A 16,900-nucleotide genomic window follows, 5' to 3' on the forward strand; every position below is an offset into this window, starting at 1 on the left:
ACGGCTGTGTGCTGTCAGGAAACTGCTGCACTAAACTTGACTGATGGATTCCTTAGCCCTCGAGAAAGTGTCAGAACACACGCCCGGACCCTCAGGTGACTCTTTCTCTCTCTGCCCTGTGCGCTCACTCCTCCCTGTTTCCTCCGTTTCTTCATCTCCCAGGCATAGAAGCAATGCTTCTCTATGTAAGGCAAAATAAAAGGAAATTGTCACAAAAGAAACCCAAATAACACAGCGCAATGTTATTGAACACAGATGGCTTTATTAGCACTCAAGTAAGTGGGAGGGTTAGATGCGCAGTCCTTCAACAGAGGCTATTTAAAAACGTTATATAGTTGAAGGACTGACTCAGTGGACACGGGTATTCATGGTCGACTTGTCAAGGGCAAAGGGCAAAGGTTAGTGTCCAGACATGGGGGACTGGTCAGTGCAAATCTCAAAGGGGCGTCGGGTCTTTGGGGTGAGAGCTGGTCACTTGGGAATTGGTGCTGGTCACTCGTTGTCTGAATCATCCGCGGCGCCGCTGATGATGTAGGTTTGCTCCTGGTGATCCATTTCCAGGACATCGTCCGCATGTTTAATTGTTCTGTTGAAAAGGAGACAAATGACCCCGTGTTACAGAAGATGCTCAGACCGGTGTGCGTGCTCTAACCCTAACACTAGCTCTAACCCAGATACAGGTTGCTTCTTAATCAAGAGACTGTTTTTTTTTGTTTTTGTTTTTTTTGAACGGTACTTTTACCTAATGAGCACTGTTCTTCTCTCCGTCAGCTCCACAGCCTGTCCATAGGACCCATCAAAACCATAACCCTTGATAGCACAACCAATATCACCCGTTCCTTTACTAGTCTTGACTACACCTGGCAACGCCTCTCCTACATTTGCCGCCTTGACTCCATCTCTGAAGCCAGAGCCACGGTCATTCCTGTCAGAGCCAATTCCGCCAACTCTCACTCCGTTTCTTCCTCTACTGGCCCTGGTCTCACCCCGTTGAGTCAATCCACTTGTCCCCTTAGCAAGATTGTCCCCGCCGTTATCATGAAAACTTCCTTTAATAGGGGCCTCTTTGGTTTTCGCAGCAGTCACAGAGCTACTGACATTAGCCCCACGACCAGAAACACAACTTACAGTACTTCCATCAGCACCCAAGCCTACATTGTCTTTCCTGAAACCGCTGGTCCCTGCAAGACCTCCTGGATGTGTTGTGGAATTTAAGGCTCCTTGACCCAAACCACCGTTACTGGGATGCTGTCTTACAGTGGAGACCTCAGGTCCACTTGGATCTCCCGCACCTCCATCTCCATGATCAACACCAGATCTAGAATCAATTCCTAAACCACCATCCTTACCCAGGCCACCAGGTTTAGCACCACCAGTCCTCGCCACTTTGTTACTTTCACCTCTCGTGTCGACACCTCCCACAGAAGTTTTGGTTTCTGCAGCCAGACCATTAGCAACCACTCGTGCACCGGTACCTACAGGGCCTGGAACCCTGTCAACAACAACTCCGAGACTTGAACCATCTAACTTGGTAGCTGGACTAAATCTTCCAACATCCATGTCTCTCACACTGCCACCATTGCTACCTGGAGTTAACCCACCAGCAGTACTGCCAGGACTCACTCGATTGCTGGCAGATTTGGGACCACCAGAACCAAACTCTCCTGTGTCAGAACCTAAGCCTCCAGGAGCCAAATTGTTGCTGACCCACCTGCTATCAACAGCCTCCAGACCCGGGGCCCCTCTAATGCCTAGCCCATTTCCAGTTCCCACCTCCTTTCTTCGATCTCCTGCACTTCCACTTCCTGTAGCTCCATCATCTCCACTGGGCCTTGCTTCTGTCCCATCTTTACTTGCACTCACTCCACCACCCATTCCACCTACACCGCCCATGCCTCCTCCACTGACTGGAACCATCCCAGAACCAATGGCACTCATGCTACAGCTGGTGAGCTGCAAGGTTTGCACCACACCCGACAGCCGCAGATCCTCTCCTTCAATTAGTTTCCTGAGAAGAAGAAACAGAGCGCAGCGTCAGTAAATTCACTTGAAACCAACCCAGTAGCCGTCCTCCATAAAAACCAAATTCACCTGTAGGTTGTAATTTCTATCTCAAGAGCCATTTTGACATTCAGGAGGTCCTGGTACTCGCGAAGGTGCAAGGCAATTTTCTCCTTAATGGATTTCAGTTCAAGCTGCAGAGATTCAATACGTGCCTGTAGGACAACAACAGAAAATGGTCAAATTATTTAAGATAACACTCCCATAAGACATTTGAGTAACACAAAAGCTGAGGAACTCTGGGGGCTGTTGATAATGGCTGAACCCAAAAACCATCTTCTGCACTATGGAATCGGGGAGAATCTACTGTTTTGTTGACTTGCGTCAATGACAACTGCTTGCTTCCAAAAATGGATATTATCTCCCAACAATTACTTGCTAAGGGCTAGTCTGTATTGAAATGGAGTTAAATGGACTGTTTATTTGTAATTATTTCTTTATTTCTTCTAAATTTTAGACTCCTGCTCACTGACCAATTTCCAATATTATAGACTGCAAGCAGACAAAACCTGCAAGCTACTGTACCTGTTGGTCTTCAATCTCTTTCTTGTACTTTTTCTGTTTCTCAAGAATCTCAGCCTCAAGAGCTTCATTCTTTGTTCTCAAAGAGTCCAAGTCTCGCTCCTTGTTCTGGATCTAGAGGTGTTTTCATATTGTTTTCGTTATATTACAAAAAAATATGACACATAATATATATTATTTTAATCCAAGAATACTTACATCCTTTCTCGCACCCGCTATTTCTTCCCTAAAGCTCCGAACCGTGTCGACATGTTTTGTTGACTTCTTGCTGATATCGTCAAACTTGCTCTGATACCATGAATCCATCTCCTGAGAACAAGGGTGTGAATTAAGTGATTAGAATTTTGTAAAAATATTTGCTTTCTTTTTCAATTCATCCTTCTACCTGGAGATTCTTTGCTGCAATCTCATCATAATGGGTCTGGATTTGTTTCAAGGCCGCAGCTAGATCGGGCATAGCAAAGGCACTCGACACTGACACTTGAGCTGCGTAGATCTGTCTCATCAGCTCCTCAATTTCCTGGAAGAAATATGTCCATCTTGTGAAACAGGGGGGCGAAATATTGTCATCAGTCTTCCTTGAGAATAAATTTTCACCTGTCGATGGATCCTTTTTAAAAATTCAATTTCAACTTCCAGTTGTTCCTGTTTCTTCTCCAAAGCGATGCGTGAGGAAGTCGCTTGGTCCACATCCTGAGGAGGGTCGTTGTGATCATAAAATACAGTATATCTTCTTGATATTAACAAATAAAAGGCCACCTACTGGGCGGAAGGCCTCGATATCAGCTTCTGCCTTCTTCCTCAGCTCAACTGCCTCCTCATATTTTGCTTTGATAGCCTCTAGTTGAGCAGCTGTGGACTCCTTGGCTGCCAAGGAAATGTCCTGGAAACCAAGATGCCAGAAGTAATGTGGTCGTCGAGTTGGAGGTGTGTGCAGGATGTGTGCGAAATGCAGATCCTCCTAGCTTACATTTAGGTGTATGTATGTGTGTCAGCGAGCACAGAACCAAGTCATCTCATCTGTGCATAAAACAGCAAAAGACAGCTGTACTCTATGACACCCTAACACGCTGAGACACCTCTCCATTTGCCTGCCAGAAATAAGCCAGTTACCAGGTGAGGAACCTTGAAAACACCAAGTTGACGTCTTGTGTTACTGCTTGGATGAACCTTTCCTCGGCTCAGCTAAGTGTAAACCTCGCCGGTAACTACGAATTCAGTCTTTCTGCTCTGCAGAGTGCTAGAAGTGGAAAGGATTAACTCAAGACGTGTATCTTTTTTACGGACGGCTCTTACCCTCTGCACCCTCATCTGATCAGCGATTTTTCTCAGCTCCTTCAGCTGTTCCTCGTACAAAAGTCGCAGACCAGTTGGCTTCTGGAAGCGGTTCTGGTAGGCTTCGATTTCTGCTTCCAAAAGTTTGTTCTGCTGCTCAAGAGAACGGACCTACAGGGAAAGATAGGGGTGAGGGAACTGACTCCACCCGGCTCGCTCATCACAAATGCGAATGACCAACTTTGTCGATGTAGACAGCCAAGCGGTCATTGAGAACAACCATTTCCTGTCTTTCACTGGTGCGGGTGTTCAGAAAATCTTGGTTCACGGCGGCAGCCACATCCAGATCCATGGGAGGTTCTCCACTTGGCCCAACACACACCAGAGCTCTTGAACTGACTCTGCAACAAGGATGCGTGTGAAATTGTGTGCCACTGTTTTTTTTTGCATCAGTTTCCGTTTTTATGGGTGTTTTGGACATCACATTGTATAGTATGGCAATGAAAAATGTGCCTCCATATGTAACGTTCATCCACGATTAATGACTGATATTTGAGTCAATTAAATATTTGTAATGAATTAATCCAAATTAATGTGTTGAAGTACCAGCACTAAAACACAATGTAGTTTTAAGTGCTTAAAGAGAAATCGGCCAAATGCCTTCCCAAGAGTACGCATGCAGTCACATAACCGTAGTGGGTTTGAGAGGACATGGGGAAGCTCATGTCTGGAGCCAGACTTGGGCTAATGTGTCCAGCTAAAAAGCAAGGATATACACCACCTGAAACACTGGAGTTAAAAGTCATATTTTGGCATAAACGTTTCCGTCATAAAAGCACCAAAAAACATCCTAAAACTAATCCAAGTCAGGCTCAAGAGAATTATAACCAACAATAAATTCAGAAGCACTCACAACTTAAGTACCAAAGAACTTCCCCTCTAGCTTCGATAAAGAATGTTCCAGTCAAAACATTCCTGTTATGTTACTGCCTCCACATATACGCCACTCATATCTCCAGGCTTTTTTTTTTGGACAGGCTGATTCACGTGTTTTAATGAATGCGTCAGGATATTTGGTCACGAAAGCTGAAACATTACCCTGTTCCGACCATGCGAGACCTGCGTGCGGCCGAGGCGGTCCTCCGTCCCACTGACTCCACACGCACGCTGCTGGGCCCGACTCTGCAGGGATAGCCAGTGGACCCGTGACGGCCATCTCGTCGACTGGGGGAAGGGCTGGACACTCTGACCTGGTAGGACGAGCTGCTGCTGTCCTCAAAGTGACGGCGATAAGACGAGATCCTTTCTGGGCTTCCACTCATGGTGCTAGAGTCAGAGGGCTTCGTTTCACGAGTTGGTTGAGTCTGTGTGTTTCCCAGCCGCTGGTTTTATACTCCCCATGGCATGCCTTGTCTGACATTATCCACTTCATGAGCCAGCACCTGTGGAATCTTGAACCTCTGCACTAGCGCTGGCCTGACCTTCCACTCAGATATCTGTCAGCAGCTTGTGATGAGCGAGCCTGGCACCGAGGCTGGCAGCATCAGTTGAAGTGAGGACATGGAAGCAGGCTTCAACCCCCGTTTGTGATGGTCAGTCTTTATCACAACCATAATAGGTCCTGCTAGGGTTACACCACCACCTCACCGTCCAGCACAGAGCTGGCCGGCAGACAGACAGGCCGGCAGTGTCCAGTCAGTCGTGGCGGCCGTGAAATGATTTGATCCGCTCTGATGGCACGAGGGAGTCTAATTGAATGCCAAGCGGAAGCTGGAGGGTGACCTGATGAGCACTCTGGAGGGACAGAGTCCTGGCAAGATTTGACATAAATGAGTACTTATTAGTCTGGTCTGTTTTCGCCATATTAAAAAGCTCAGTACGCAGAAAAAAAGGAACATGGAATTAAGTGCTTCAGAGGGAAAATGAAGAGGCTGAGGGGGAGATGTAGTCTGGAGTTAACGGTTGACATGGCACAGTGATATGAGGGGAGAAAGCAGTGGTGCGGCCTGTTTAAGGCAGTTCTGCTGCTGACACCTACAGGGCTCAGTGGTCAGGGGTCACTAGACATGGCTTCAAGCTCATAATATAATAGCACATAGTGTAAACATGCACTGCAGGCGACATTATATACCCTCAGACATGTACTGACATCTTCCAGTGGTCACATACAACACACACGAATCTGTTGAAGATCATTTTGTTTGTATGTAAATGTGCTAATGGTATGCACAAATTAATTTAGGTACTCATTGTTTCAATTGTTTTAATTTAGCTTATATCAAACTATATCTATATCGGCAATATAACCTTTCTCTATGTGCAGTATTGTTCATAGTGACTTTCAATTATTGCTAAATAAGGAATCATTTCCTTTCCTTCCTTTTGTAGGTAAAATTGATGTAGGTATAAATATAATGTATATATTTTTCTTTCTCTATTTGTCTTATTTTGGGTATTTTAGTTATGACAGCACATTGTATTACCATTCATGTTATTTATGTGTAGTTTGGATCAATTAATTATTATTGTATTAGTGAATCAAAATCAACCTTTTGCAGTCCGAGGCAATTTAAAAGCTATTTTTATACTTAAAAACGAAACAAACATTTAGAAACCGTGCACCACTCTTAACTATTACCATTTATTTAAAGCATTTTGATGATGTAACAGCCCGGCCGTCCCAAATGGGGAGGTAAAAATAATGTTTGAAAATATTGAATATAGTGTATGAATTATTTTGTACTTGAAGTTTCTAATTGTTATATGAAGTTCACCTCAGGTAAACATCTGCCTGTGGTTCTCTATTATGTTTAAAGCAGAAAATCAGGTTTCAAAGAAATGTCAAGGCAACCACAGTATCAACAGGGCTGTTTCAGTTTCCAAAACAGAAGGGAGCCAAATTACCCCAAAGTACACCAAGCATGAACTTTTGCTCTTCCCTAGCTTTTCACAATGAGTTTTCTCAGTTTGTGGAGTGCATATTTAACATTTTCCGGTCATATGACTCAGAGCTTAATTATTTGCCAGAGTGAGTCTATTTCTGAATGGGCTGAACAAGACGATAGTTTACGATATCTGTGTGGACTTTCATCGACGGCTGTAAAGTGGACAGCAGATGTCAGCGTCACCGCTGCTGGTGACGGCTGGTTCCATTATTGTAACTTTGAGGTTCGGTGGCAAATTCACACAGACATAGAGTTGATATTAAACAAGATGCTTCAGCGGCGGCATCACTTGTCACCTCAGCAACATAAATGACCAAGTATTAAAATGAATGTGCGCTTCAACAAATAAACAACTTTAAGCCAAAACATTTTTATTACTGGATACAATTTGCCACATTTGCACAGACATATACAGCAATAAACCATCATCAGAAAGCAGATTTGACTGAGGTCACGTTTGCTTTTATCTGTTGCATAGATTACCTCGTCTGACTTGTCAATGGATCTTCGGGTGTCATTATGAGCTGGATAATGTGAAGATGAATCTGGTCTATGCATGGGATGTTGTAAGCAGCAATAAGGACTTTTTAAATGAAAAGAAATCAGTTATTTCAGTAGTTCAGTTATTTAGAAATACACAGGTTTTGTGCGCAAAGCCCTTGATTTGAACAGTTTTTGGCAGGAGCAATAATGCCAGCTAAAATATTAATTTAAATACCCCCATATTTCCTGGCATATCAGGATCATTTATTTTGTTCATTCTTCACCCAGTCTTGCCATCCACCTGCGTAGTTCTGCACACTGGAATGGAAGGAAAATTAATCAAAAACAATACGTTTCGGAGTTTTTGTGTTCAGAAATAACTCACTCTTTGTATCCCAGTGATGTGGCCGTGTCCACGGCAGTTTTGCTTCTGACCCCAGCCAGACAGGTGAACACGACCATGTCGCACTGCTGTGGCATTTCCCCGCCGTACTTTTCCTTGAACTCATCAGGACCCAGTTGGAGTGCGGTGTTCACTTGTGCCACTGTGAAGCAACCACATCAGTGAATCACATTTTCTGCGTAACTGCTAAATATGCTAACAAACAAATCAAGGGGCTCCAATTTGACTCAATTGATGACAGATGAACTAGTGAAATAATGTAAAACACACTTAAAAAGATTGTAAATAATTTATTAGTATTTGGCAAACACTTGAGGAGAGATTTCAAATCATTTTTCTGGAGAAAGTGGATACATTTTTTGTCTGCAGTTAGAAAATTTGGAGCATCAGACGCCCTACAGGTGTCCCTATTGAGAGTTCTTGTCGAGTATCAAAGGCTTTCTTCCACCATTTTACAAGTAAGTTTGTTGATTTCTCAATGCAGTGAACTCACTCCCTGCATCCCAAACACAGAGCCCCCATCAAATGGCAAAAAAAACCCCTCTGATGAGAAGAGGTACCAACAATCATCTGGTAAGCCGAATCTAAAAATCTGAAAATATGTAGATCTATCCAGTGCTTTAGCAGGAATAAAGTGTACCCTATTGATTTACCATGTCACTGGCTGAATACAGCTGTTATAAGACCTTGTTCTAATAAGAAGTTAAACTTGTTTAGATTTTAGTTTACAGTGAGTGACAACATACATCTCACAATTAGGAATAGATTTTAGTACAGAAGCAGATGGAAACTTCCAAGCGTTTCTGTTGATGCTGCAGAGAGATTCTTTCATCTCGCCTGTATCTGAGATGTCTGTGCTCGATAGTAATGCCAGAGAAAGCATGAGATCTTTCTAACTTCTGACTGGAATGGAAGACTTTTTTGTTTTTTAAACTTACTAGACACACCATCAACATGATCGCCATCAAGTAAGGTTCTGGTGCATTGTCAGTACATTCATCTACCAACAGTTGGACGCACATACACTGAAAGATTGTCACGTTCCGCAGCGCTGACATCATACAAGAGAGATCAGATAAGCATGTATCAACTTCATGCTATTAAAACAAACTAACGATGATTTAGAGTGTTTGCTTCAAGTGTCTAGCCTCAAATAACTATATAAATGATGTTGCTTAATAATGCTCCTACATGAAATCCACCATCTCAAGACGACTCACATGGAACGTTCAAGGACCCAGGAATGAATCCGTACTCTCGGAGTTCCCAAGGTTCTCTGACGTCTATGACCACAGCCTTCTCTTCAGCCAGGATCTGTTTCAGCTGGTCATAACTCACACATGCACTCGGGGGAGAGGTGCAGAACCCGCGCAATAACGGTCGACCTGTTGGAAAGGAACATAATATACTCACTAAACACTACTGACGTTCAGTTACATCATTTAGCGGGTACTCTTAACAGCAACTCACTAGTGGACGCGGACCGTGTGTTGACCAAAGTGGACACTGAGCTTCGCTCTCGTGGGACAGGAACACCACCAGGACGTTGAGAATAGTTCCACAATAGTCTCGGGACGACTGAAGAAAACCTTAGACACCTCCCGAGAGCCATGTTTTCTTATTTAGCCCTAGTTATTGGCTCACATGACACCCGCAGGAAATTACCTCTGCTCGTCCGCTATGGTGCGCAGCTAACAACCTGCTGCGCGTGCGCAGACGGGTCCTCCCAAGGACAAGCGGTTCATGACAGCATCATTTTGATATGATGCTCTCAACGAGACATTTAGATGTATAACGCTTTTAATGGTGTAACTAAATATGGTGCTTCATGCTTAAATACTACAAAATATCAAAACAATAACTATATAAGACAACCGTTTGATTTGGAATCAAGAAGAATTTCTAAAATGTCTATATAAGACATCGAATAAAACTAATAACTTCTACAATACCGAGCTCAACATGCGTCTGGTTATACCAGATATAGATACCAGTTATACCTGATATCGTAATATTTATTCGCAGGGCTTTCTATGGTGGCCATGTGCTTTGACGAATAGACTATAATAATAAAGCGAATAAAGAATAAGAATAAATTCCTTGATTTAAGAATGTAAAACATGCACCTTTGCATCCTGATCTAGAACTGAGTGAATGAACTGAATCGACACCAATGCCACAGCTTTTTAAAAGCATAATCATCAGCGTGGGAAAATAACCCCCGCATTTTCCTGACATACTTGAACGCACCTTCGCAGCGCTTCCGAGTGCGTCACATGTTGACCACTGATGCTAGCTCATGCTAACAGAAGCTTGACAACATACAGGAACATGCCTGAGTAGAAGTGTTGTCGACTTGGGTTTCGGTTTCTCAGGTTCATAAGAATAAGCTGCATTCTTTGCTACCGAGCTCATGTAGTTAACCTGTTTACGAGACAGGGGGTGTTGGCTTCTAGTTTGCTGACACAGTCAACATAAGGAACCAAAATAAAGAGGTGAGTGAGTCCGAGGTTGATTTCTCTTAAGTTCAACAAAATAGCAGTTTTGACACTACAATATATAATTGCTGTTATTTTTTTAATATATCTTTGACATGCGATGTTATTTAAGGCCTCTGCTTTACTGCATTCAAATTATTAGGTAGATAATACCAGTATCTGATTTGTTCGATGCATTTCCTTCAACACCACTGTGTACATTTTCAATGGGAACATAAAATACGAATCGTATATGATACCTCATGACCTAAAATGTATTATGTATTAAAACAAATAACTTAATGAAGTTGTCTACTTGGTGATGCTATTGTCTGGATTTTATGAGATCATTTATCATTAATGATAAACTGATTTGAGCAACTTTCTGACTCATCCTTTGTAAGCCAAACTGTATTTTACAACAGTAAAACTTCCACTCGTAAGTAAATTACTTAAGCGTAATTTAAATCATTTTGATGGAGCCTTGGTTTATATGCATCTGAAATGTCAAGAAAAGTATGACAGAGAATGTAAGTGACATTTAAAATAAAACTGTTCAAACCAAACTTGCTAGTTTGACATTTGAGTCATATTGCCCTGTAATATATTGCAATAATGTGTACAATACATACACCTCTTCATCTTTGTCTCAGAGTCCCAGATGCGGCTTAAGGACCCTTTCTCCTTGACAGCTGCCAACATGACTAAGCGGACTAACAAACCGCGGAAACCTCGAGATGAAGAATCATCGGATGAAGTCAGTGGTAAGTCACCAAGGGAGCGCTCAACATGGCACTCTTCAAATTAACTTTTCAGTTTTACAGTAGCAAATCAGTATAACCTTTATTCTGAGTGTATAATTCACTAAATTACAGGTACAAAATATGTCCCTAATTTACATAAAATTTTGGCAGAAAATCATAATGGGGATCTTATTTTCAGACAAATGATACAAAATTGATGAACACAAACAGGCATTGCCAACTTGAAATATTTGTGCACTTTTTGTGGTGGAATGTACAGTTTGTCGACCATGGCTTACTCCATTTTAACTCCCTGAATTGACCCCAGTTCTTCCTTATTAAACCCCCCTTTATTCTTAAATAAAACTGACATATTCTGGGGTTAAATAACCGTTTTTTTTACATCCACACTGCTGACTGATGAATGAATGTTTATTTCCATCACCTCTAATACATTGTAATAACATTCAGCTTTGGCATTACTTTTGTCATTTTATTAAAACTATTAATGTGTCTGAATTTTCCGCCAACTCAGGTTTGACCTGCCAGCATGTGAGTAAAGCAGTGGACCTGAGCTCAGTGAAGAAGTCCATCTTATCCACTGTGTGGTTGGTTTGCTCCGAGTGCATGAAGGAAAGGACGATGATTGGTGGGGAACCTGCAGCCTCCAATGACATCATGGTTTGTCTCAAGTGTGGTTTCCAGGTAAAAACAAATTTGGATAATAATAAATTCAATATTTATGCCAAAAATGTGGCAAAAGAAATTGAGTGAGTACTCAAGTGAGCATTCTTATGTTGACAAAAACCCTAGTGGATTCTTTTTTCTCTCCAACATCCTCAGTCAGTCATGTGAAAGAGTCATGAGTTGACTTGATGGAAAATTGATTTTTATTTTGATTGCATCTTGAAATCTACTGCAGCTTTTCTGAGATTTGCTGTCTTGCATGATAGTCAAGCAACTGTAGTGTGTGTGTGTGGGGGGGCTCTGTCCTGTGTTTGCCGGCCCAAACCACACACCTTGTGAGCGGTCATCAGCACCAGGGAATGAGAAACCTTGACAGCAGACAGAAAGAGCTAGCACTCCTTGGAATGTTGGTCAATGCCTTTAGTCTGCATCTACAGTATGTAGCTCTCTCATCAGTCTGTCCGTGTGTCGTGTCATGTCGTGTGTCAGTGTCATGGTGGTCAGTAAACTCAGTTTATACAGATTTAAATGGGTGCGCCTCAAACACTTTGCGCTTATTTAATTTGCACATGCAGTCTTAGGTCATCACCCACAGTCTGTTGTTCATCCATGCAGATTTCTATATTGCACTCACAAATTGGGACCTTGATAAGGCTTTGAACAACCACATAGCCTGAGCACGAACCTGCTGTTTTGTTTTTTTTTTAATGACACAATTCTTGGTTCTTCTTCTTTGAAGATCCGTGGGGTTCTGCACACACATGCAGGACGTTAGACATCAGATTTTTGATGAAACTGATTCTGGTCTTAATTTTATTTCTCTGTTTGTCACAAATGCACAGAAGCTGAAGGATATTCCAAAACTAGATTCGATTACAAGAATTAATCTAGTTTGTGATTAATTCATCTCAATTAATCGCAGTTTAATGGTGTAAGAATATTTGTCACAAGAAGCCACATTTTTCAATTTGAATGAATTTGGTATATTACTGAATCAAATGATGGACCCATACATACATTTAAACAACAAAATATTGTTTATTTTGCATTAGTTTGACAATATCACAATAAATCACAATGGTGACTATATTCAAGTTTTTATTTCACCTTATTTAAACTAAACTTCTTTTAATGTCTTGAAAATATTTGTGTAAAAATTTCAATTTTATAATTATAAATTAATAAATTAAAGGTCTTTTTTGGGTTTTATTAATCATAATGTGTTGTAATTAATTAATCATAATTAAGTCCCATTAATATAAAAAACCCATCGATTTTACTCCCATCTCAGTTGTCAGAGATCGAAACGTGGCCTTGACACATTTTGCAGCTTGAATCAGTTTAACGGAACTGAGATGCAGAAGTCGGAATAATTCGTCAGTTCCCCATTACGCACTTATTGTTTTAGTTTTGTTGCCTTAATCAGTGAAAATTGTAACATTCAACTCAGTAATTAAGACAATTGTGCCGCATAATGTTTGAAAATAGTTGAAAAAATATTTGAATACCTGATTTAAAAAAGCACATCAATGTAAGTGCGTTACATGCACATACACTACAGTTAAAGTTGGGAGATAACTTCTGATTTCAGGGTTATAGCGGAATGACATTGAACAGCCCATCCCAACCCACTTTACCTGTATATGCTTTGTCGTCCAATGTATTGATTTGGATCAATATATTTTGATGTAACCATGTCAGAATCTGCAGCACATACACGCACATCATTCCTCATCCAACTCTTCTTTCCTACTTCCTCCTCACACTAAAATCAAGTACTGTAAATCCTGTATCATCTGAGAATTCTGGAAGTCACTTCTGCTCTTCGTAAGTTTTCCCATGGTCTTTAAAAGTGTGAAACAGCAAGTCATTTGCAGTTTTGCACCTCTGAAGAATTTGCATTTGTCGTGTAAGTAGACGGAGAGTTTAAATGGTGCATTGATGTTTCAGTGTTTTGAGGCTCTGCTCAATATGCAAAAACACAACTATTAGCCCTTCATGAGTTAATAAGAATTTAGTCCAGTATGCTGGTTATTGGTCATGTCTGAAGCATTACTCAGAAGAAAAGAGGAATCCGCCGGCAGAAAGCAAGACCCAACAATATGGGAGCTAAAATCGGAGTTAGGAGTTCAGCACATCCAAATTGTTTTTGTTCTTGACATATTTAAAGTGGTCGTCTGACAAGGCAAGACAAAGTAAATGCATTAATTTTAAGCCTCTGGTCATATTGGCTGACCCCCAGGATTGAGCAGTTTCAACTGTTTTTAAACATCCATGTCATTATTTGTAAGAGATGATGAACAAAAACATTGAGCTGACTATAATATGTCACAGGGATGTACCCGTTCAGGAATCCATCATGCTGCCAAGCACCACCAAGCCTTCCATCCAGAGTCCCACTGCATCACCATCAGTTTGACCACCTGGAAAGCCTGGTGAGAATTTTTTTTTACATATTAATGATAATAATTAAAAATGAAAGCACATTAATTCAAAAATGGAAATATTTGTGGTTGAAATGACAGGCAGGTGTTCCTGTTGCCTACATTTTACAGTGATATGTGCATTGATAGTTATTTTTAATGAACCCAGTGTGCGTGACCCATGTTGGAATTGTTTTTCTGTGGGAAGCATGATTTTGACTTGCTATCTGGAGCATTGTTGTATTTAATTTTATATCTAGTCTGTAACCTTGTGTCCCTCATTTCTTGATATTGTAACAGGTGTTTTGAATGTAACGAGGAGCTCTCCACTCACTGCAACAAAAAGGCCTTGGCTCAGACCCTGGATTTTCTACAAAAGCATTCTGCCAAGGCAACTTCAGGTAGGGTGTTTTTTTTGGGGCCCCCTGCCGCTGCCGTGCATATACACACAAGCAGCGCTATTTCGACAAGGCTAGAGCCATTTATTTTCCTAAAGCGTTTTCATTTGTAAACCAAACTGAGGTGGTCTGCAGAGAATCAGCCTTGAGAAAGACAATTAGTCCCAACCAGATTATTGTAAGAATGTGAAACTTAACAGTTACAAAAGATCCATCAATCACGAAGTTAGTGAAAAACGTTTTACTGGTTTTAGAGGAACAGTGCATATAGTTTGATTTGAGAATAGTTTACGGAGGAGTTGACAGAGTGCAGTACACCTGCTCCCCCTGGTGGCGTCAGCTGTCTAAATTCCTTAACTCACATACTTGAACTGACTTTTTCTTCCTCATTTTGAATGCCTTATTTTATCAGCGCTATCAAGCTCTTTTAAACTGGACTCTTATGCGCCCTTATGACCAGGGTCTTTTTTTTATGTGAAGGTTAATGTGATTAACTGCGATAAATTCATTAAAAGATGTTCTGTCTGTAAACAGGTCAGTGGTCTTCAGTGTTGTTTTTCTTGTCAGTAAACTTGTAGATGAACAACTAGGTAACACACTCAATGAGCTGATTTACTGAAGTGATGTTTGTACTGTGTAAACTTGGATGTACACAGTATATATTCACTTGAGAAGAAACATCAGAAGAGATTCAAACGTTTTTGACAAACTGTTGATGTTTAGCAAAAGATTTGAATGACCATGAATGCACCAGTTTAGCAGTAAACTCTTTGAATAAATGAATTATTGTTGTTATTCTATCATCATTGTGAGAATCCCTAGTCACAATTAGAAATACTTTTATATTACCATTTGCACACTCTCTATAATGTTACGATAGGTTGTTTACTAGCAAAATTGATTATTTTTTTCCTTTTGACCAGCACACTAAATCAAGACCACATGCATCCCAAAGTGACCGAGTAATGAAACAAGATAATAATTACATTTGGCTTGTGTGAATTTGTGTAAATTCTAATTCACTAATCTGGTTCAAAGGATCCCCAACCTTATCAGCAACATTTCTTTGCCATGCCTCGAAACATGTTTAGCCACTGATGGTCTGGTCTCGCTAGCTTCCCGGGCTCACGGTGTTGCATGATGCCCACTTACCAGTGGCCATCGGCCAGCCATCCACACAGATTCATGCTGGTCCACCATCAGTCCATCAGCGTCGACAGTTGTAGGATTGATGCGGGAGCGGGCCCTGACCCTCACTCTGTACCTCGCATGGCTGCACAGATTAGAGGAATTAGGCGCTTGAGTGATGCTTCGCGGCTGGGTTCCCTAAAGAATAAGAGCAGCTGTGAAGGATTTAGGCTTGACTCTGTCGTCCTTTGTCTTTCCATCGCTATCTATATCTGTTCCTTACCCTTCCCGTGGAGCTGCTGTGTGTCTCACCACCTCTGGGCCTGTGGGCAGCACCAGTGGGAGCCAGGGTCCTCCACTAGTCAGAGTCCCAACAGCTGGAACACAGTAGCACACACATGCACACATTCACAGTGTTGTGACCTGAGCCCGTCATCACACCTTTATCTAACTCAGTTATTAAACTCTTCTTTAATGCTTTGTGTCTACATTTTGGAAGTTGCATCTGTGTCAACTGAAAAAGCAAATGGGTTCCAATGTGCCAAGTGCCTGTTGAAGTGCAGCTGACTCACTCTCCTGGAATTTGGCACATGGCCCATCTAACTCTCATTACCCTGTTATTACCCTTATTGAGCGACATGTCTCCCAGTTAAGCATTGATGTGTATTGCTTAATGATGTTTGCTGGATGTTTTAGCAAATGTTGTATTTTGGAATACGGACAAACCATCTTCATATGCTTTTCCATAGATAGATTGCGCTTTGTCTTTCAGCATTTTGCATCAGGGGTTGTCATTAGAAATGAGCCTCCTCTATTTTAGCCCAGCTTGCGTATCTTCCCTGGTTATAATCCCAATAGCTGTCTTCCTGTGCTTCTTTTTCCTACCTAGTACCTCTTCTAGTATTCTATCTCTGATCTCTATGTCTCTATCTCTATGTCCCTTGTCCTCGGAATACGCGACTTGAGTTCCGTGAGCAACAGACTTCAGTCATTATTATGTTTCTTTCAGGATTTTTACGCCAATAACATGGCGAATACCGTCATGTTTACGCCCACCTCCATGATGTGTTATGTGCTATTTGTTTGTTTGCTCCCTTTGACTTTCTTTTAATACATTTGATCACATGAGATTTAATCTTTAAAAAGAGGTAATTTTTATGATGCTGTGGTGGCTCTCATTTAAGTCGTGGCACACCGCCTTGCTAGTTTATATGTCATTTGCAAAGTTCATGTCAGAAAGATTCCAATGAGAAGGCCACATTTTGCTGACAGTGGCTCAAGTAACATGTCTCTTTCACACAGCTGCACCAATGCATCCAGTCATCAACATAATAAATGTGAAAAAAAAAATCTAA

General features: G+C 41.5%; 3 protein-coding genes and 1 long non-coding RNA gene across 6 annotated transcripts in view; 1 reads left to right on the forward strand and 3 right to left on the reverse strand.

Annotated features, from left to right (window-relative positions):
• Nucleotides 1–321: 321 nt before the first annotated feature.
• zgc:172323 (uncharacterized protein LOC564165 homolog) lies at nucleotides 322–5,180 on the reverse strand. Its single transcript, XM_053880272.1, has 11 exons — nucleotides 4,957–5,180; nucleotides 4,100–4,259; nucleotides 3,880–4,029; nucleotides 3,347–3,466; nucleotides 3,181–3,276; nucleotides 2,969–3,103; nucleotides 2,782–2,892; nucleotides 2,587–2,697; nucleotides 2,092–2,216; nucleotides 743–2,008; nucleotides 322–586 (listed from the first exon to the last, which is right to left on the reverse strand). Exons 1-11 carry the CDS (start codon nucleotides 5,178–5,180, stop codon nucleotides 493–495), a joined length of 2,592 nt encoding a protein of 863 aa, XP_053736247.1. The 3' UTR covers nucleotides 322–492.
• Nucleotides 5,181–7,167: 1,987 nt separating this feature from the next.
• tstd3 (thiosulfate sulfurtransferase like domain containing 3) lies at nucleotides 7,168–9,382 on the reverse strand. The gene is made up of 4 exons (XM_053881426.1): nucleotides 9,160–9,382; nucleotides 8,910–9,074; nucleotides 7,672–7,831; nucleotides 7,168–7,604 (listed from the first exon to the last, which is right to left on the reverse strand). The coding sequence occupies exons 1-4, from the start codon at nucleotides 9,299–9,301 to the stop codon at nucleotides 7,547–7,549; spliced, it is 525 nt and encodes a 174-aa protein (XP_053737401.1). The 5' UTR covers nucleotides 9,302–9,382; the 3' UTR covers nucleotides 7,168–7,546.
• Nucleotides 9,383–9,931: 549 nt separating this feature from the next.
• usp45 (ubiquitin specific peptidase 45) overlaps nucleotides 9,932–16,900 on the forward strand; it is a 33,383-nt gene continuing 26,414 nt past the window's right edge. For all 3 annotated transcript variants that reach the window (XR_008416184.1, XM_053880181.1, XM_053880182.1), the window contains exons 1-5: nucleotides 9,932–10,184; nucleotides 10,820–10,930; nucleotides 11,445–11,614; nucleotides 13,931–14,031; nucleotides 14,320–14,420. Coding sequence is in view for 2 of the 3 variants with exons in the window: in XM_053880181.1 (XP_053736156.1) it covers nucleotides 10,828–10,930; nucleotides 11,445–11,614; nucleotides 13,931–14,031; nucleotides 14,320–14,420 (475 nt within the window). In the remaining variant the exon portion in view is untranslated. The remainder of the gene's footprint in view (nucleotides 10,185–10,819; nucleotides 10,931–11,444; nucleotides 11,615–13,930; nucleotides 14,032–14,319; nucleotides 14,421–16,900) is intronic.
• On the reverse strand, nucleotides 13,937–16,893 carry LOC128767871 (uncharacterized). The gene is made up of 3 exons (XR_008416186.1): nucleotides 15,829–16,893; nucleotides 15,570–15,743; nucleotides 13,937–14,028 (listed from the first exon to the last, which is right to left on the reverse strand). It is a non-coding gene; the product is annotated as an uncharacterized LOC128767871 (long non-coding RNA).

The sequence above is a fragment of the Synchiropus splendidus genome, chromosome 12, assembly GCF_027744825.2.
Source record: "Synchiropus splendidus isolate RoL2022-P1 chromosome 12, RoL_Sspl_1.0, whole genome shotgun sequence".
Taxonomy (NCBI): Eukaryota; Metazoa; Chordata; class Actinopteri; order Syngnathiformes; family Callionymidae; genus Synchiropus; species Synchiropus splendidus.

Bases quoted from the DNA above. Each gene is read 5' to 3' on its own strand.
- zgc:172323 (XM_053880272.1), bottom strand. From the start codon at position 5,180: ATGAGTGGAAGCCCAGAAAGGATCTCGTCTTATCGCCGTCACTTTGAG. The intron at 2,893-2,968 runs GTAGAAGGATGA...CCTTGTTCTCAG, and splicing joins TTGCAGCAAAGAATCTCCAG to GAGATGGATTCATGGTATCA. The intron at 587-742 runs GTAAAAGTACCG...CCTTTTCAACAG, and splicing joins AGAAGAACAGTGCTCATTAG to AACAATTAAACATGCGGACG.
- tstd3 (XM_053881426.1), bottom strand. From the start codon at position 9,301: ATGGCTCTCGGGAGGTGTCTAAGGTTTTCTTCAGTCGTCCCGAGACTA. The intron at 9,075-9,159 runs GTGAGTTGCTGT...CCTTTCCAACAG, and splicing joins CACACGGTCCGCGTCCACTA to GTCGACCGTTATTGCGCGGG. The intron at 7,832-8,909 runs GTGAGTCGTCTT...GTTGCTTCACAG, and splicing joins TGGGTCCTTGAACGTTCCAT to TGGCACAAGTGAACACCGCA.